Source organism: Ornithorhynchus anatinus, chromosome 2 (assembly GCF_004115215.2).
Source record: "Ornithorhynchus anatinus isolate Pmale09 chromosome 2, mOrnAna1.pri.v4, whole genome shotgun sequence".
In the NCBI taxonomy this organism is placed as follows: Eukaryota; Metazoa; Chordata; class Mammalia; order Monotremata; family Ornithorhynchidae; genus Ornithorhynchus; species Ornithorhynchus anatinus.
This window is the reverse complement of record NC_041729.1, coordinates 38543701-38564722: the sequence shown is the minus strand read 5'-3', so window position 1 is coordinate 38564722 and position 21022 is coordinate 38543701. Positions and strand designations below refer to the sequence as shown.

The 21022-nt window shown below is 40.0% G+C and overlaps 1 protein-coding gene across 3 annotated transcripts in view; it reads left to right on the top strand.

Annotated features, from left to right (window-relative positions):
• SDK1 (sidekick cell adhesion molecule 1) overlaps positions 1-21022 on the top strand; it is a 739495-nt gene that overhangs the window by 466545 nt on the left and 251928 nt on the right. For all 3 annotated transcript variants that reach the window (XM_029057499.2, XM_029057498.2, XM_029057500.2), the window contains 2 exons: positions 15214-15325; positions 16035-16225. In XM_029057499.2, the coding sequence (XP_028913332.1) occupies positions 15214-15325; positions 16035-16225 (303 nt within the window). The remainder of the gene's footprint in view (positions 1-15213; positions 15326-16034; positions 16226-21022) is intronic.

Below are 21022 nucleotides of genomic sequence, written 5' to 3'. Positions count from 1 at the left end.
GGGTAGACAGGAAAGGAGGCGTTTTCTATTTTATTTTATCTTCCTTTTTCTCATAAGAATTTCCAATGTATTTGTACCTCAGTGGCAACACCGTAGGGTAATTCTGATTATAATTTTGAACAAAAAGAAAAGAAGTGGAGAAAGGGGATAGGGATTTCCTTGGGCTACTGGCTACCATTTTTCACTATGGAGCTATCAATATGTCCCTAGCATTATGATCTGGGCACTGTTCTCTGTTCTCATCATCATGACCAATGGCTTAAACTCTGCCCAACTGAGATGCCAAATAGCTGATCACTGGGGTAGTGAAGCACTGAACGAGCGGGCTAAGAGGCCAAATGAAAACCTGACAATTTTCTTTTGGTGCTACCCGTTCCTGAAAATGATAAGCAAAGAATTCTAAGCAATAACTTCCTCTTAGGTTTCTCTTTATAGTACCTGCCTTGTTCTCTGACTGCTGCATTCAACTAACACATTTATTTACGTAAAGAGATAGTATGTACTCACACCATTCCATCTTCCGAAAGGGAAACATTCTTTTATCCTGATGCTAGAAAATTATTTGTCTATCCATTTAGGGAATTATTTTCAAATGAAGAAGTGTATATATGTTGTGTTGCTTTTGTCATTTATTGAAGCAGCGTGGCTCAGTGGAAAGAGCCCGGGCTGGGGAGTCAGAGGTCATGGGTTCGAATCTCAGCTCTTCCACCTGTCAGCTGTGTGACTGTTGGCAAGTCACTTAACTTCTCTGTGCCTCAGTGACCACATCTGTAAAATGGAGATTAACTGGGAGCCTCACGTGGGACGACCTGATTACTCTGTATCTACCCCAGCGCTTAGAACAGTGCTCGGCACATAGTAAGCGCTTAACAAATACCAACATTATTATTATTATCATATGATGTTGGAGGCAATCTTATAAAGCAGTTAAGAGATTGATCCACCATAAGCCTGCAAAGGAGAAATTCCAGGTTGTTGGGGTTTTTTTGAGCGAGAACAACTTCCATAGAACATTGACCGTTCAAAAGAGAAATTTCACTTGCTTGGACATCATTAATATGAACAGTCCTGGTGTTATTAATAATAATTGTGGTGTTTGTTAAGCATTTACTGTGTACCAAATAGTGTACTAAGAGCTGGGGTAGATATAAGATAATCAGGTTGGATGCAAACCCTGTCCCATATGAGTCTAAGTAGGAACTAGAACAGCTATTGAATCTCCATTTAACGGATGAGGAAACTGAATCACAGAAAAGTTAAGTCATTCAAATTTATTGAGCACTTACTGAGTACAGAACACTATAGTAAGTGCTTAGGAGAGTACAGTATGGAGAAGCAGCATGGCATAATGGCTAGAGCACGGGCCTGGGAGTCAAAAGGTCATGGGTTCTAATCCCGGCCCCGTCATTTGTCTGCTGTGTGATGTTGAGCGAGTCACTTCACTTCTCTGGGCCTCAGTTACCTCGTCTGTAAAATGGGGATTGAGATTGTGAGCCCCATTTGGGACAGGGACTGTGTCCACCTGATATGCTTATATCCCCCCAGGACCTAGAACAGTGCCTGGCACATAGTAAGTGCTTAACGAATACCATTATTATTATTACGATATAACGGTTGACAAAGTGACTTGCCCGAGGTCAAACAGCAGGCAAGTGTCAGAGCTAGGATTAGAACCCAGGTCCTCTGACTCCCAGATCTGTTTTCTTTCCTCTAGACCATGCTGCTTCAAGACTTGTAAAGACTTTTATTCCTTTATGGAGAAAAAAAAATAATGGAGAGGAAGAGAGGGATGAAGGGAGGAAGGACCATAGTTTAGACAGTTGGATGGTGAACTTTGGCCCTTATGGAATCTACTCGAGCCTTCCCCAGTCTCTAGTCTATTTCCTGTCATGTCACTGTAACTCTCCCTGCATAAGCTCTTCTCTTTATTTCATAATTCTCTTCCCATTATCAAAACTCTTTTTTTAGGGTATTTGTTAAGCACTTTCTATGTGCCAGGCACTGTCTAGGCGCTGGGGTAGATTCAAGCTAATCAGCTTGGGCACAGTCCATATCCCATTAGGGGCTCAGTCTTAAACCCCATTTTACAGATGAGGTAACTGAGACCTAGAGAAGTGAAGTGACTTGTCTAAGGTCACATAGACAAGACGCAGAACTGGGATTAAAACCTATGTCCTTCTACTCCTAGGATTATGCTCTGTCCACTAGGCCATGCTGCTTTTCACTCTTGAGAAGTAAGAGACCTCTGAGGATAAAGTAGCAGTATAGATCCCCAAGCAAGCTTCTTTTATAAATAGAATGCCATTAAAGATGACCTTGGGCTGCAAGATCTGTATAATTAATGCTTCTGGGGTTGAACAGTGATTTCTGTAGCAGGCCAAAGTAGCCTCAATGTAATCCAATTTTCTAAATATCTTCGTCTCTTAAAAAGGAGTGGAGGAGTGTCAAGGACATGGTATGAGGGTTTTCGATGCATTTGAGGGGCGTAACTCTAATTTCTCTAGAAATTTCCGATCTGGGTGGTTCTTTCTCGGTTTTCATTCATAGAGCCATCTATCCACTTACCATTCTGAAGGGGTGAATCATCTTCTATGTAATGTCTGTTTCCCCCACTTGATTGTCACATTTCTTGTATGCAGTAATCATGTCTACTTCATTGTACTTTCCCAAGCACATAGTACGGTACTCTGCACGTGATAAGCGTGCAGTAAATACCACTGATTGATCACTTTTCAATATGGTAGTGTAGATAAACCAAGAAATTTTTGTGATCATTCTTCAGAAAAAAAAATAAGAAAAAAAATCAGACTGAAATCTCATCAAAGTCACAAAAGACCTCTAGGGCAGAGTATTTGGAACGAGACACAAACTGATGGTGGAATTTGTTAAGTGCTTATTCGGTGCCAAACACTTTGCTAAGCTCTGGAGTATATACAGGATTACCAGATGACAGTTCCTGTCCCACATGGGGTTCACCATCCAAGAGGGAGAGAAAAATGACTATTTTATACCCATTTTACAGATAAGGAAACTGAGTCACAGATAAGTGACTTGCCCAAGGACACACAGCAGGCAAGTAGTAGAGCTAGTGACTAGAAGGACTAGAATCGGAGTGTCATGACTTCCACTCCCATGCTCCTTCTCTGGACTTCCCTGCCTCCCTAAACCTTAAATTTATGAGTACGATTGTCTGTGATAGATTGATTACATGTGTCCAGTTACCTAAAAGTAATGTCTGAAATTTCAAGAGATTGTAAAGAAGGCGCAGATCATGCAATATGCAATCAGAATATACATCGAGCTGATTAAATAGACACAAGGATGCATTGCTAAATGCTCTTCATTTAATGCTCTTTCTAAATCAAACTGTTGAGCAACACTATAATCTCCTTGTAGGCAGGGAGCCTGTTTTACAACTCTTATATTGTCCTCTCTGGAGTGCTTAGTTCAGGGCTCTGCACACATTAAGCACTCAATAAATATGATTGATGCATTAAAGATGTTATATCATACTCTCTCAAGCACTTAGTACAGAGCTCTGCACACAGAAAGTGCTCAATAAATACGATGGATTGATTGATTGATTGAATTCAAAGGGAATGCCCTGGTTTGCAGAAGGTGCAAAGTTTACCTTGGCTCAAATACCTTCCTTCCACACTATCTCCTTTCCACCTCCTCAGCCTTTGAAGTACTTAACTGACATGAGTAGAGAGATTAAAAGCCTATTTCAACAATTGTTTTTTTCTCTTTTTATGGCATTTGTTTTGGTGATAGCTCTTAGCACCTAAGTCCAAGGTGTCATTGCTGAGATGGCTGCAAAAGATAACCCTGAAAATTTATCATTTGTATTTGAATACAAAAAATGCAGTTCAAAAATATCTTATTGGAACATATTTGCATTTCTTTTTGATCATGCTACTGTAATCATTGTATTTTTATCACTGGTTTTAACATATTGATTTGGCCAAGATTTGGGCTCTTGGGAACACAGTAAAGCACTTTCCATTACTTTCTATGGGAATTTTTCATTTAACATTCTTGTTCTTAAAACCATTTTTATGGCGGCAACTAGGGAATCCATGTCATTAGGGTTTTGTGTACTTTCTTACAATCCTTCACTCAAATAATCAATATGAGCCTTGTATTCCAGGACATTAAGCTAACTAAGAGACTTTTCAACACAGTGAATTGTTTGCTCCGCCCTTTAAACATTAGGATTGAAATTGTGTTTTAATATTTCTTATCATTGGTTAATTTTGATCTAAACCTTTGAAAAACATTCACAATAGCAATCTTATTAATATTTTTCTTTCTTTCATTATAGACTTTGAAAAGAACACCTTTTCTATTGTATTTCTACCACTCTGCTGGAAGCTAAAATCCCTTGATTAGCTTCAGTTCACAGTTGTTGGGCTTGGGCAGGATCCCAGGTGCATTTTTTTCCGTGCTGAAAGTAGTCTAACCTGGTTCATTCATAAAATCTTAATTATTCCCTTCAGAAAACTGACATTTATTTGTGAATGATTTCCTCTTCCTTACTACCATGAACAATAATTAGGTTGGTATTTCTTAGTAATTGTTGTGTTTAAGTGCTTACTACATCAATAGCGTGTACTGAGCGCTTACTGTGTACAGAGCTCTGTACTAAGTGCTGGAGGAGATACAGGATAATCAGGTGTCACAGTTCTGCGTTCATATGTATTTTCAAAATCTGTTGCCTATGTAGTACGTTAACCAAGTAATGTCTAGATAGGCAAAAACTGAATCAAAATGGCCAGCCTGTCCTTCAGGGGAGAGGCAGAATAAGCAGCAATGGGGCTTCAAACTTCATAGCGATTTTAAAGGTTCATTAAGTTGACATATTCTCCAACCATTTCTATAACTATGAGATCTGGAATTACCGCAGAGGGACATCTGGCTCTTCAAGTAGTTTCTTGAGCTCAGGAGGTATTTGACATCGAATAGTAAACCAGATAAACCAATAGTTAATTTATAAAACACAGTTTACCAGGATGGAGGAAAAGTGTATAGCAGTACAGGTGTCCTAGGAGAGACATAGGAGTAGAATGCATGATATCAGAATACCCAAGTAGCTGTGGTCTGATAAACTGGAAAAGGGTATAGGAAGCCAAAAGGGCAGAACTAATGAATTTAAGACATGGGGAAGTCCCGTTTTAGTCAATGAGGTATAGAGGTAGGCTGTTAGGAGATATCTGCGGGGTCAATCAGTGGTATTTACTCAGTGCTTACTGTGTGCAAAGCACCGTATTAAGCCTTGGCAGAGTACAGTGGAATAGATTTGACGGACATGATCCTTACCCAAAAGGGGCTTACATTTTGGAGGCAGTCCAGAGGAAGGGATCTCTCCATGAGTAGAAGCCTAGGGAAGAAAGGAATATCAAAGGAAGATTATAAAATAATGACAGTTCCTGCAAATGCAGAGAAACAGCATGGCCTAGTAGAAAGAGCCCAGGCTTGGGAGTCAGAAGACTTGGGTTCCAATCTCACTCTGCCATTTGTCAGTCAGTCAAACGTATTTACTGAGTGCTTACTCTAAGCAGAACATTGTACTAAGCACTTGGGAGAGTACGATATAACAGCCACGTTCCCTGCCCACGAGCTTACAGTTTCTGCTTTGTGACCTTGGGCAAGTCACTTATCTGCTCTGTGCCTCAGCACCTTATCTCTAAAATGGGGATTAAGATGCTGAGTTCCATGGGGGACGTGAACTATGTCCAATCTGATTATCTTGCATCTACTCCAGCACTTAGTGTAGTGCCTGACATAGAAGCAGCGTGTCTCAGTGGAAAGAGCACGGGCTGGGGAGTCAGAGGTCATGGCTTCAAATCCTGGCTCTGCCGCTTGTCAGCTGTGAGACTTTGGGCAAGTCACTTCACTTCTCTGGGCCTCAGTGACCTCATCTGTAAAATGGGGATGAAGCCTGTGAGCCCCACATGGGACAACCTGATCACTTTGTATCCTCCCCAGCGCTTAGAACAGTGCTTTGCACATATAATGCGCTGAACAAATGCCATCATTATTATTAGTATTACTATAATAAGCGCTTAACAAAGACTATTTTTAAAAATATGGCAAGTGCACCACCAAGGCAAAAGACTGTCTTTACCTAAGCAAAGATGGATTGGATTGTCATTTATGCAGAGACCTTTATAGACTCACTTAAATGCATGAATAGGTTCTTACTACTTGTAGTGTCATCAAATATGACAGTCGTTGGTATGCATACCTCACATTATATAATTACTGTGAAAATTCAGTTCATTTTACACATATCATTAAAATATTAAATGATGAACCCATCTAACCAAGTAAAAGCCAAATTGTCAACTGGATATTTTTGGAAATCGGTTATTGATTTTCTTTTTTTTTTTTTTGGTATTTAAGGGCTTCCTATATGCCCGGCACTGTACTAAGTCTTGGGGTAGATACAGGATAATCAGGTTGGACATGGTACATGTCCCCTGTGGAACTCACAGTTTTAATCCTCACTTTACCGATGAGGTATCTGAGTCACAGAGAAGTTAAGTGTCATTCCCAAAGTCACAAATCAGACAAGTGGGAAAACTGGGATTAGAAGCCAGTCCTCTGACTCCCAGGCCTAGGCTCTTTCCACTAGGCCACACTTTCTTCTAGCTGTTTCTAGAACCTTATCTGACCAGCAGTTACCAAATGCACACTATTTTTAAAAATATAGTTAAAACTGGAGGGTTACTCCTTGTCACCTTCCTTTTGCTCTGACGAATAGAAAGCAGACGAACCAGGATTATTTGTACATTCTATTCATTTCCGAATGTGCAAGTTTTCAAACAGATAATAAATGAGAAGGAAAGAAATAGGTAGATTGTTTGTCAAATTGTCATATTATTTTATTTATCATCTCTTGTCAAGAAAGATGCCCAGAAGTGTATTCAGATAAAAATGGATGTAGATGCAAAAGGTAAAATTGTAAATGGAAAGTACTGCAGCATTCTCTTCCATTTGTCTTCCCTTCCTACTGTTGGACAGTCAACAAGATGATTCATGAGTCAAAAAGCAAGAATACACAATTCTGAGGGAGCATCAAGAGCTTCTGGAATATTATTTTGCCACAATAAACCCCTTTTTCCCCATCCGTCTCACATTGTCCCATTTATCATTCTCGCTAGCCTTTATCATAATGCCACATGATGGAACTAAGGGGTGATTGCTTCCCAGAAAACACAGAGGTTTTGATTCTGTACTGAAATGCCATCACAGCAAACCATAAACCTATTGACAATTAACAACTGCCATCATTATCGATTAGACTGTAAGCCCGTCAAACGGCAGGGACTGTCTCTATCTGTTGCCGACTTGTTCATCCCAAGCGCTTAGTACAGTGCTCTGCACATAGTAAGCGCTCAATAAATACTATTGAATGAATATCATTATTACCATTATCATAGTAAACATTTGCCAATTCAAACTCGAGATCAGATGGTTGATAGACTCAGTGAACTTCGCGGGGCTCGGAGGGTTAAATATTCATTTGGTCCTTAACAATTTGCAGCAGAAAGAAATTCTCTTGCCCAGTTATGTTTAGAAACCCGTCAGAAAGTGAAATTTGAAATTTGCTTCTGTTTTCTACTCCGCTGAGCGTCTATTGCCCCAGTTCCTTGAGAAATGTAAGAAAATGTGGACATACTGATCCTGTGTATTTTCAGCTGCTACACATTTTAAGAGATGCTCACATAACTCAGTTAAGTATTTTCAGTCTGAATCTAGTTGATCTTATTTTACGTGAACTAATATATTGTTTAAAAACTTGTGAGGTCTGGGGTGATTGATGGAGAGCAAATGATTTAAAGTCACTAGCTCCCCCTGCTGGTATTTAGAAGGGAACAGGCCTGTTGATTTGAAAACAGAAGAGCCAGTTCATCCCATTACCGTACCATCCATTTTGCCTCCCCTAAATAATGTGGAAAAACCAGTACGTACTCCAGACGATTAAAAATCTGATATTGAAACAGAATGAAAGAATAAAATTCCCCCAACTCTTCTTTCCCTAAAAGGACTTGGAGCCATTTTTTTTTAACTCCACAAATTCTAACCATCCGCCATAGGACATCGCCTCCCCTAAATAATGTGGAAAAACCAGTACGTACTCCAGACGATTAAAAATCTGATATTGAAACATAATGAAAGAATAAAATTCACCCAACTCCTCTTTCCCTAAAAGGACTTGGAGCATTTTTTTTTAACTCCACAAATTCTAACCATCCGCCATAGGATATCACCTCCCCTAAATAATGTGGAAAAACCAGTACGTACTCCAGACAATTAAAAATCTGATATTGAAACAGAATGAAAGAATAAAATTCACCCAACTCCTCTTTCCCGGAGAAGCAGCGTGGCTCAGTGGAAAGAGCACGGGCTTTGGAGTCAGGGCTCATGAGTTCGAATCCCAGCTCTGCCACTTGTCGGCTGTGTGACTGTGGGCAAGTCACTTAACTTCTCCGTGCCTCAGTTCCCTCATCTGTAAAATGGGGATTAAGACTGTGAGCCCCACGTGGGACAACCTGATTCCCCTATGTCTACCCCAGTGCTTAGAACAGTGCTCGGCACATAGTAAGCGCTTAACAAATACCAACATTATTATTATTATTAAGTGGAGCCATTTTTTTTTTTAACTCCACAAATTCTAACCATCCGCCATAGGATATCGCCTCCCCTAAATAATATGGAAAAACCAGTACGTACTCCAGACAATTAAAAATCTGATATTGAAACAGAATGAAAGAATAAAATTCACCCAACTCCTCTTTCCCTAACAGGACTTGGAGCCATTTTTTTTTAACTCCACAAATTCTAACCATCTGCCATAGGATAATAATGTTGGTATTTGTTAAGCGCTTACTATGTGCCAAGGACTATTCTAAGCGCCGGGGTAGATACAAGGTAATCAGGTTGTTCCACGTAGGGCTCACAGCTTTCATCCCCATTTTACATGTGCGGGAACTGAGGCACAGAGAGGTTGACTTGCCCAAGGTCACACAGCTGACAAGTGGCGGAGCTGGGATTAGAACCCATGACCAATGACTCCCAAGCCCGTGCTCTTTCCACTGAGCCATGTTGCTTCTCAGGATGTGCTTCTCGGGGTCAGGGAGAGAACCCCTTTTGCTGTACATAAGGAAAGATCAGGTCAGGGACTTCCAAACTGTTCTTTTCACATAAGGAGTTATGAGGAGGCAAGTTTAGAGTGCGGGGAAAAATTGTATTTATTGTTCAAGTTCTGCTAAGCAGTCACCCAAAGCCATGTGACTAAGCAATGATAGAATTATTTTAGGTAAATATATATTGTATTTATACAGAAGCAGATTCTTTACATCCCTTAGATTATAATCCGAAGTAATAGGCTCAAGGTTTAACACTCTTCAGGATTAGACGGTGGGGGATTTTTTTCTGCCCCCTAGAGGAATTCCACTTTGGGGAAGTGGCATGAGCTAGAGGAAAGTTAGAGGCCCTGGGTTCTAGCCCTGGATTTCTTCCTTTCCTAGTGTCTAATTTTGGTCAAGTTGCCTAACTTCTGTGGACCTCAGTTGTCTCATTTGTAAAAGGGGGAGTCAATACCTGTTCCCCATCCTACTTAGACTGCGAATCTCATTTGGGAAAGGAATTGGGTCTAACTTGATTATCTTCTGTAGAGTGTAAGCTCTTTGTGGGCAGGGAGTGTGCCTACCAACTCTCCCAAGCGCCTAGTACAGTACACTGCACCCAGTAAACACTCAATAAATTCAGTTGATTAGGAATACTTGGGAATATGGGGTAGAAACCTAGCATCAGTACAGACTCCTGGGCTTGGGAAAGATAAGTACCTCCCGCGGTCTTGGAATGCCCTCCCTCCTCACCTCCGCCAAACTGATTCTCTTTCCCTCTTCAAAACCCTACTTAAAACTCACCTCCTCCAAGAGGCCTTCCCAGATTGAGCTCCTCTTCTCCCTCTACTCCCTCTGCCATCCCCCCTTTACCTCTCCGCAGCTAAACCCTCTTTTTCCCCTTTTCCCTCTACTCCTCCACCTCTCCCTTCTCGTCCGCTCAACTGTATATATTTTCTTTACCCTATTTATTTTGTTAATGAAATGTACATCGCCTTGATTCTATTTAGTTGCCATTGTTTTTACGAGATGTTCTTCCCCTTGACTCTACTTATTGCCATTGTTCTCGTCTGTCCGTCTCCCCCGATTAGACTGTAAGCCCGTCAAACGGCAGGGACTGTCTCTATCTGTTGCTGACTTGTTCATCCCAAGCGCTTAGTACAGTGCTCTGCACATAGTAAGCGCTCAATAAATACTATTGAATGAATAAGTAAATGGAGGAGGTTTTTAAAGGGCTGCTCTGTCTCGGCCATCATCAAAAAGCTGTTCCTAACCATCTCACATCTAATGACCAAGACTACCACTTTTGTCCACTGTCCAGTCTCAGAGTCGTGCTCAGACCTTGATAGTGTTAGTTTGGGAATTTTTTTTTTTCCAAGTAGAAAAAATGATCAGCTGACCCCAGCCCTCCTTTGCCATTTCAGTTTGAAACTCAATAAGGAACGTAAACGTGTTTGACCAGGCACCCTTAGACTGCAAACTCTTCATGAGAAAGGCTTGTCTTTTGTAAGTTTAATTCAGTATTTAGACTTCGGGAGCATTCACAGAATTTGAAGTAAATGGCTCAGTTGCTCTGAAGTCCCTTCGTTCATTCGCATTTATTGAGAACTTATTGTATGCAAAGCACAGTACTAAGCACTTGCACTGTATTAATCACTTTCACTGTTGTAAGTTCTGCCTGTAAGTTCTGTACAGAGTTCTGTCTCTCACTGTCTCTTCTTCCCTTTCTTTGTATCCCTCACCATGCCCTCTCATTTCCTTAGCTCCATTCAAAGGTGTGAGAGTAACTGGACACCTTTCTTTTTGAGTTTCAAAATTATCTTAGGGTAGAGTGCAGAACAAACGCATAAGTACTCAATAAATCAATCAGTGGTATTCATTGAGCACTTACCATGGACAAGCACTGTACTAACTGCTTGGTAGACACATTTCCTGTTACTCAGGATGGACACATTTTCTTTCCCACAAGGGCTCACAGTCTAAGTTAAATAAGTAGACGTACATCTACAAAAGCACTGTATACATAAGTACTGAGAATAAGTGATCTCAAATATGTAATGGCAAGAAATGCCACAATACCCTGACCAAATAAGATCACACATTAAACCTATTCTCCTTCTCCTGAATGTGGGGAAAGGGAGTGCACAACTCCATGGGAAATGAACTTTTTGGTTCTTGGTTCACCATTAAGTAATGAGTCAGGATGCCACGTGCTGGCATTCAGTCGTTCGTTCGTATTTATCTTCTTAAATGGTGCATCCCTCTTCTCATAGTGGTGGGTTGCCTGGGATGGGGCAGCTAACCTGACAACATCCAGTCACCCGCAGAGAGCAGCTGAGTCCCCAGAGGCTTCTCTGAGTTACATTAGAAATGGCCTTCACTACCCAGGGTGCTCAATGTCCTCGTGATGCCACAAGGATCAAGATGGTTTTGTATGGGTGTGTCCCAATCGTTAGTCACGTGACAGTCATCACAATGGCATGGCTGGACAGAAAGCAAGTCATTCCATTACCCAGTCAGCCCACTTGCCAATAAATAATGTCTTTCTTCTGTTATATTCTCCCAAATAGCGTAGGACTTTGCACTCAGGAGATGCTCAGTGAACATCAATCAGTAGAATGGGTAGACATGTATAAATATTTCAAACTGTTTCTAAATGATTTCGGTTCATTCATCCTAAATTAATGCTCTCTGTTTCAACGACTTCAAAGTACATGTAAATCTTTTAAATATATACACAATTTGGAAGTTTGTCATGGAAAACAACTATGCAGCCATGGGCGTCGTTACACTGGCTAATTATACCTTAAGATTTTAAAAATATATTTTAATGTGGTAGCATTGAAGTATTGTCATTGTGCCATTCAGGCAACAGATTGAAAATGATTTCTGTTGATCAGTGACAGGGTTATTCTTTCCCTTTTACCATCAGTAAGCTATGTGATAAGGCAGGATTACGCGTATATCTGGAGGCCCCAGGTCTCTGATTCTGTGGCTAGATAATCTTTTCTCCTTTACATGCATCCTCTTCTCTCTTTGTCACCATTCTTCTTTTTCTGTCTCTCTTGTTCTTCTTTCCTCCTTCCCAACCCTCCCTGCTCCCTAGGTCTTTATTCCTGGGATACTGCCATCAAGAAAGGAGTGGCCCTTATCGAACAAAAGCTTCATAAGGAACAAAAGACAAGGATGCCAAAGAGAAAGTGCTAGGCACTGCAAACTTTAAACAGCACACAAGTGACACCATTTTATGGACACAATGTGACCAGGACTCTAAGTCCTGCATTGGCCCTTTCAGCCACACACATGCTCATCAGTGACTTCCACTGTGAGTGGTGTCTTTGAATACAGAGGACAGCTCTGTGTGTGTTGTGTGTGTGTGTGTGTTTATTATGGGCAAGGAACATGTTTGCTAATTCTGTCATATTGTACTTTCCCAAGATCTTAGAACAGTGCTCCGCAGATAGCAAGCACTCAATAAATACTATTGATTTTTATATAATTTCTCCAGCTAATGCCCCATCTGTTTTTGGAAGCTTGATGGTTGTTGACTAAATGTAAATTGCCTGGCAAATGTTTCCACAGAAGTAATCATGGGAAGGGCATACTGTGGGTTTGTCAAGGAGACATGTAGGTTGTATGAGAAGCAGCAGGACGGAGTGGATAAAGTACAGCCTGAGAGTCAGAAGGTCATGGGTTCTAATCCCCACTCCACCACTTGTCTACTATGTGACCTTTGGCAAGTCACTTCACTGGGCCTCTTTTACCTCATCTGTAAAATGGGGATTGAGACTGTGAACCCCACGTGGGTCAGGGATTGTCTCCAACCTGATTCACTTGTATCTACCCCAGGGCTTAGTACAGTGCCTGGCACACAAAAAGTGCTTAACAAATACCACAATTATTATTATTACTATTATCGGCATAGCATATAATTGTAGATATGGCACTTTAGCCATGTTAAATTGGGTTTTATTCATAATCTCTTTTGAGACTTGTCGCAGTGCTTAAAATCAGCATTCTATCCTTTTCTGTCTTCTTGACCTTACATATTTATCAGCCGTTATATCCGTATATATGTCCATTATATCAGCCGTATATGTTTATTTAATATATTTGTAGTAGGCTGTGATCTGAATAAAAATGCAGTGCGCGTGGGTTTTCTTAGACTATTTTTAGTTATTATAAAGTTAATAATAGCGTAGCAGATGCACCACTGACTGTAATACCCTTGTTTCTGAGATGTTAATCTGCTCTTTTAACTTCAGTGCTTATCAATTTAAATTGCCAAGAGCGGTTTTGTAGGATAAACCTCTAAGGGTCAGCCTGAAGTCTCTTTCTGTCCTCTGGGGCTCTTGCTGTCCTCTGAAACACCGGGTAGCTGATCTTGACTGTGGCAAGCACTGAGGGTGATTTTCTTGTTTTGCCGCAGTAGCTAAATCATGATTAATATCCAATTACTATCTCTTTCACTGACCTTTGAGCATTTACTGTTGCTATCCTTACCCTCCCCTGGCTTTTAGCAAATATTAGCTTCTCGGGTCATCTCTCTCATCAGGAACTTTCATAAGTGATGGGCAGGCCCTTAATCTGATTGACATTCACTTTATATTCTCTGTCCTACTGTGAATGACTGTAAGATTCTCTGGGACACTCAGAAATGTAAGCTCTAGTCCAGCATTCACAATGATCTGCTTTGGAAAGAGAGAATTGAAAAAAGGTTTTCTGAAGAACTTGAAATCTCTGAATTTTCATGCACAAACACTGTATCTCCACACTTCGTTGACAGATTCTCTCCATCTCTGTAATGAGGAAAAATAGATAATGGGATGCCTATTGGAGCTTTTATTTAAATATTTATAATTCTTTATGGGAATACATGATTGTCTCCAGTGTAGAGAAAGTCCACAGATCTGTGGAAAACTATAGAACCTTCAATGTGTCAGATTCCTGTTCTGTGTGTGAGTAATGGTGGGATTTTCAGTGGCAGAAATCTTGACTCTAAGGTATTTGGTTAGATGTTTTGCATTTTCAGTTATTTAAATGAATTTCCATTTCTCTTTTCAAATTCCTTCATTGAAATCCTTTTTCTGGAAAAGTTTTATTAGTTTTGAAATGAAAGAAGCTTCTTTTTCGAAAATCATCAGGTGCACATAGAGTGATTTTGTAGTTAAATATTACTTGGTTAACTTTACAAGTGAAATTCAAGAGTGGAATCTTTTTTTATGGTTTATCTGTTGAACTGAAGCATAAACTAAATCATTTACAGTTTGATTCCTCACATAAGATAAGTAGAGTTATTTACTTTTCTGATAAGAAAAGGGGATTGAAATTTTCTGATACACCACTTAGTTAACTTCATGTGTTAACCCAGGGAAATAAAAGCCTTTTAAGAACTAATATGAAATGAATGACCTCTTTTGAAATACTGTGTAAGTTGTTGGATGGAACCAAAACCAAGTGATCTTAAAAATCAATAAACATTTGATCATAAAAAGTGGAATCTTTGGAAAAACTTCTTGAATGCAAAATTTGTTTAGCTTGTTTGCTTCCTGCTCCCTCTTTGAGAACCCTTCTTGCTTGCCTTGATTTCTGAATGAGCAAAAAAAGGATGTGTTCAAGCAGAGGTTTTATAAAATATAATGGAAATCAATGCAAATGACCATATTGGAGGTCCCCTAATGATAAATTCCATAATAAATTATGTAAATATATATATATATATATTATTTTATACCCCATTGAATGATATGTTGTTGAATTATGTATTATATGTTATTGGATTATTTATATTAACGTTGACTCCCCCTCTGAACTAGAAGCTCATTGTGGGTAGGGAACATGTCTACTCATTCTGTTGTATTGTACTCTCCCAAGCATTGTGCCCTTTGTACTGGAAGCCCCCAATAAATACCATTGATGATGATGATGACTGATGATCAATTTGAAGTGTGAGATTTCTGGGTTTTCAGCACTGTGATAGGATAAGACATTTTCTTTGTAATCTTTTCCAGTCGTTATTACTTCCACATTTAACGTATTCACACATAGGTGTTTGTTTTCTTTTTTTTTCCCTTCACAGATGAGAATAACGCATCTAGACCTGTGGCTCCTGTCATTGTAATCCCTCCATGCAATACCAGTGTGGTAGCGGGATCCAGTGAAATCACATTGGAATGCATAGCCAATGCAAGGTATTATAGGAGCAATAATAATAATGATATTTAGGAATTACTTTTGGATAGATGGGAAATACAAGATTACCACTCTATTAGATGAAGTGTGACTCGTAGCTTCCCCTCCTTTTCTCACTGATAAGGAATCTAGTTTGCCTGGATCTTCTGCTAGGATAAAAGTTAAGGAATTTATAAGCTTTGTGATTTTCTCTCCGTCCTTATATTGGACTAGAGCTATGCTCTGCTGTCTGTGTAAACAGTACAGTGCCGGATCCACGTTAAGATAGAACTAGAGATGGAGAGGAGTTGAGAACTGGAGATAATAAGAAAAAGGGTAGATTGATTTCCTTTCCTTTACGACCGTTGTGTTCCCCATGTAGCTAGTGATATCTCCATAATTGAGTACTAATGAAAGAACCTCCCATGCAGCTGAGCCCCATAGTAGTATTTATTTTTAATGTCCTTTTCTTAGACAAACCAGATCATTAGCACTTAAGGTCCATTGCCATAACAATTAGCTATCGTTGTTCAATAGCCCTTGAGTAAAATGTAGCCTTGATGTATGGCTTTTAAGGATGTGGAGTTGTATCAAGATTTATTTCCAAGTGACCAGTGCTTAGCCTGCCATGGAAGCTGGAAGATTTAGCTTCGTCCAGTTTATGCTGAATGTATTATTGCTGTTAACCTAATTCAGATTGATAATTGCTAATGATTTTTGTCCTCACAGACCTGTCGAGGAACTCAGCGTGACCTGGAAGAGAAATGGGGTGAAAATAACCAATGGAATTCACAGCTTTGGGAGACGGCTTACTATCAGCAACCCGACTTCCTCCGATATTGGAATGTATATCTGTGAGGCAAAATTGAAAGATAGTGCTTTTGAGACTGCAAGAGCAAAAGCCTATCTTTCCATCATAGGTAATGCCTGAGGCAGTGAGCTCCAGTCTCAGTAAACGAGTTTAGGAACTGAGATATAGAGAAAGCCAAATAGTTCTATCTTTATTTCATTCCTGTGTGTTTGGACTCCTCAGCAAATAGGACAGAATGGGTGAAGTGGGATTATCTTCCAAATTAATTCAGATGTTCTTGTCTATGGATTTAAATTCATTAGATACACTTCAGGACAAACATTGACTTTAAACTGAAAGTCCCAGGAAATTTCAAGGTAATCATAAAGCTTAGGAAACATGCAAGTGAAATCCTCAGCATATAACTTCTTCCTATTGGCTGCTTCTTCCGTGAAACCTTGATCATCTCGTAGTTTACTCATCTGGTTTTAGTGGTCCGTGTTTCTCGGGAGTTTGTAATAATTAGTTTTCATGCTCCCAAATAATTTTGATGTGACAGTGAGGCTTCCTGGAAAATAGGATGGAAACAGTAGTAATCTGTAAGAAATAGGAAGTAGAAGGGCTTGGACATTATGTGCCGTGGCTCTAAATGCTGGGAAGAATCTGAGTTTACATACCTAATGAAACCTTAATACATTTTCCTATTTGATTAAAATCCCATTAAATCGTGATGATTGTATTTCATTCTCCATTACCCCTGATTACTAAAATAATTTAACTCTATTTAGAGAGAAATATTTCTTAGTAGCCTATTTCACTTTTTCATGTTTCGGAGATGTCACAGTTCAGTAATTTGGAGGTTCCTGGTATTCCCTCAATACTGGATGGTGAAATATAAGCACCGGGGGAGAATTGATTAAAGAAGATAGCCTCTATTTAGCACCACCCAATTTCACCCCTTCCCAAGGAAATAATAGTGCTGAGAATAGGGAATTTAAAAAAAAGAAATCCAGGTCACTGTTTAACTTTACCCTCTATATACCTTTAAGCTTAGTACTCTTCTGTGAATTAACAACTACCTAAGAAAACTTTCTAATATTAGCAATATCAGAGAAAATAGCCTTTTTAGTGGGTCTTTTTTTTCAAATCTCTGGCAAACATTTCTATTTACACTAGAGACTGCAGATGAGGAACAAATAAATGTAATACTATGCAAAGCTGTCAACACCGTAACATAAAGTGAAATGTTTTAAAAGCTCAGGTAAAAGCATTTTTTGAGTCACAAATCATTGTTGATTCCACAATAGAGATCTGAGAACATCCTTTTAGGTGTTCTTCTCATCTATATTCTAGCTGTTGGTGCAAATAGTATATTTCTCTTCTATTGAAAGAAATGTTGCCATCAGAGCTCATGTTTTGTTATTTATGAGTCTGGCATGGTATATACAGATTAGCCATAACTTTAAATTGGGGTTGAGGAAATCTCCAGTAGAGTGACCATACTGTATTTAAACAGTCTATGGAACTTTGAACAAAAGAAACTTACATCCCTATAGAACTAGTTTAAATTGAAATTTATCTTTTAATATTTAAAACAGCTCTCATATACAACTTGGTTTGGGCTCCCCTTCTGAATTCCAAAGCATATTTTTTTTTATTCTATAGAATTATCATCTCTGAGCACTATGATTTCAACACAGCCCTTAGTCCATGTTTCATTTATTTATGATGCTGATCATAGTCCTTTTTTATTCATAAGATTTTATTGAAGCTAATTCAGTTTTCTTACCATGCTGTCAAATCATGCTAGAATCACGTCTCAGTCGGTTTAAATTGTTTTGTTTGCATTTTAACAGAAATAAAAGCCAGCTATCACTGAGCAAATTCTGTTGCAAACACATTGCCTGCTTTGATTGGTAGATTAGTAAATCCTATATTTTTAGATGTTTTATTTATTTCAATTTATGGGCCTGTCAGTGATGAAGTTATGAAAAGAGCTGTAGATGTGAGCATGGAGAAGAAAAAAGGCAGAAGCAAATTGGCCACCAATTACTTTTAATTCATCCTGATGAAACGAGACAGGTATCCTTTCAGGTGTTGGCTCAGCATATCAACATTGTGGGTTGCATTTCTTTATTTATGAGGCTCAAACAGTAGAATGGAGGGCTAATTTCAAAGGGAAGTAAGTTTATTTTCAGAGATCTAATATTTAGCCTTTAATGCAAAATATGGAATGGAACAATTGTCTAATTAGTAGGAAAGATACCCAAGTGGAAAATGGAGACAAGTTTCAAGTGAAACAGAGAATCCCTATCATTCCTAACTTTAAGGGAGTGTGTTAGACTTGGAAAATATTAAGATTGATTTGAAAAGCACTTAAGATGCCATGTTGGGTGTTCATTTTCACCTTTGAACAGTACCAAAGAGGCACCAGTCAGTTATTGAATGCGTGACATGCCCCAGAACTGATCTTTATGTTCATTTATCAGCGAACACATCTAACGGCAAGTTTTGGGTACAAAGTTACATTAAAGGAAAGGAACTTGTAGAGTGAAAGGAATCCTGAACTGCAGTCACAGTTACTCCTTACTATTATATTATAACTGAAGCTTCTGTGTCGTAGTATAGGGAAATTACATTTGCCTTCAGAAAGTTAAAATATTTGTGGAGCCACAAAGAGTAAGAGAATAACTAGGGTGAATCATGAATCAATCAATCAGTGGTATTTATTGTTGTACTGTACTCTCCCGAGTACTTAGTACACTGTTCTGCATACAGTAAGCACTCAATAAATGCGACTGAATGAATGAATTTGAGTGCTTTACTACGTGCGGAGCACTATACTAAGCAATTATTATTATTATTAATATTATTACTTGGGAGAATACAATATAACAGTTGAATGCCATGTCCCCTGCCCACAATGAGCGTACAATCTAGAGTAAGTGTGTTGGTGGTGTAGGGATAGGGGAAGAGATTAATGGATGTAAAAATGAAAGTGCACCTTTCTCTTATTCTTTTTCTTAAGATTTTCCTCTCCCCCCTCAATCTTCTCTAAACAAAATCATGCTTTTCTGATTTTACATATTTTGCACACTGCTGGTCCCAGACAACCCCAGAATCCATCATCTGCCTTTTTTTTAATGGTATTTGTTAAGTACTTACTTTGTGCCAGGCACTGACTAAGCACTGGAGTTGATACAAGCTAATCTGGTGGAACACAGTCCACATCCAACATGGGCTCACAGTCTTAATCCCCATTTTACAGATGAGGTAATTGAGGCACAGGGAAATGAAGTGATTTGCCCAAGGTCACACAGCTCACAGGTGGCAGAACCAGGATTAGAACCCAGGTCCTCCTGACTCCCAGGTCCATGCTCTGTCTACTAGGCCACACTGCTTCTTGCTGCATCTGACTTGAACCAAAGTATGGGGTTGGGATCAGAGGCAGGGGTGGTAATTGCAGAAGCCCAAGCGACTGCTAACAGCTGTCGCGAGCTCCCGATTCATACCAGTAATGATAGTAATAATACTGGTATTGGTTAAGTATTTACTATGTGCCAAGCACTGTTCTAAGCACTGGGGTAGATACAAGGTAATAATCAGGTTGTCCCACGTGGGGCTCACAGTCTTAATCCCCATTGTACAGATGAGGTGACTGAGGCACAGAAAAGTTGAGACTTGCCCTAAGTCACACAGCCTTTAAGTGGCAGAGCTGGGATTGGAACCCACAACCTCTGACTCCCAAGCCCGGGCATTTTCCACGAAGCCATGCTGCTTCTCTGGTTTACCAACCAGGACCTTCCGGGCCCCGGGGATCCTCGGTGATACATAGTACAGTCAAATTCATTCATTCAGTAGTATTTATTGAGCGCTTACTATGTGCAGAGCACAGCACTAAGCGCTTGAAATGTACAAGTCGGCAACAGATAGAGACAGTCCCTGCCGTTTGACGGGCTTGCAGTCTAATCGGGGGAGACAGGCAGACGAGAACAATGGCAATAAATAGAGTCAAGGGGAAGAACATCTCATAAAAACAATGGCAACTAAATAGAATCAGGATCAGTCAAATCATACCTCCGATCACCAAGGTTAATGTGAAAAATCTTTTACTTAGTTTTGCCAACATGCAAAGGAGTGACATGTACCTACACTCACTCACTCCACACCACCAAGGGTCCAATACTAGTCTGTGGTCAAAGGAGCCCATTCTGCCAGTGCTTCTTATTTCTGCTCTCAAGGGTTGCTGCCTTCTGTGGCCTGCTACTGCCTTCTCTGGCCTTCTGCTACTTTCGAGTGCCACTCCTGCTGCTTCTGCTTCAGTGCTGTGTGTGCCTCTGTGCTGCTTCTCTGCATGCCTCCTGCTCTGCGTGCCCTCCTCACGATTCGGAAGGACCACTTTTGTCTGCCTTAGGTGTCCCAGCTGTGGCTCCACGTGGCCATCATCGATCGGTCCAGGCCCATTACCCGGTAAAGCAGGGAGAGAAAGTTCCGCCTCCCTCCATGCTCCACCCCCACAGGCCAGCAATCACCTGTCTGTCAGTTAGAGCCCATCAGTGCCTTCGCAAGTCTCTTCCTCCTCGTTGTTTACGGGATCACAAACAGCTGCTAATAAGGCAGCTTGTTGTGAGCTCACCACAACAGCTTCTCAAACTTATCGTTGCCTGGATGGCCTATCAAGTCGATGCGTCAGGTAGTTCATTCATTCAATAGTATTGATTAAGCGCTTGCTATGTGCAGAGCACTGTACTAAGCCCTTGGAAGTGGCTGTCATCACCGAATCTTTGATCTTTACCAGCTACTGCATCTTCAGACCTCCAAACAGAGGTGGTCACGTTCAGGGGGAATCTTGGGTGATAGGTCACTAAACTAAAATTGGAAAAGGGGGTGGAACTGGTGCATCTGGAGATCCGAGTGTGAGTTAAGA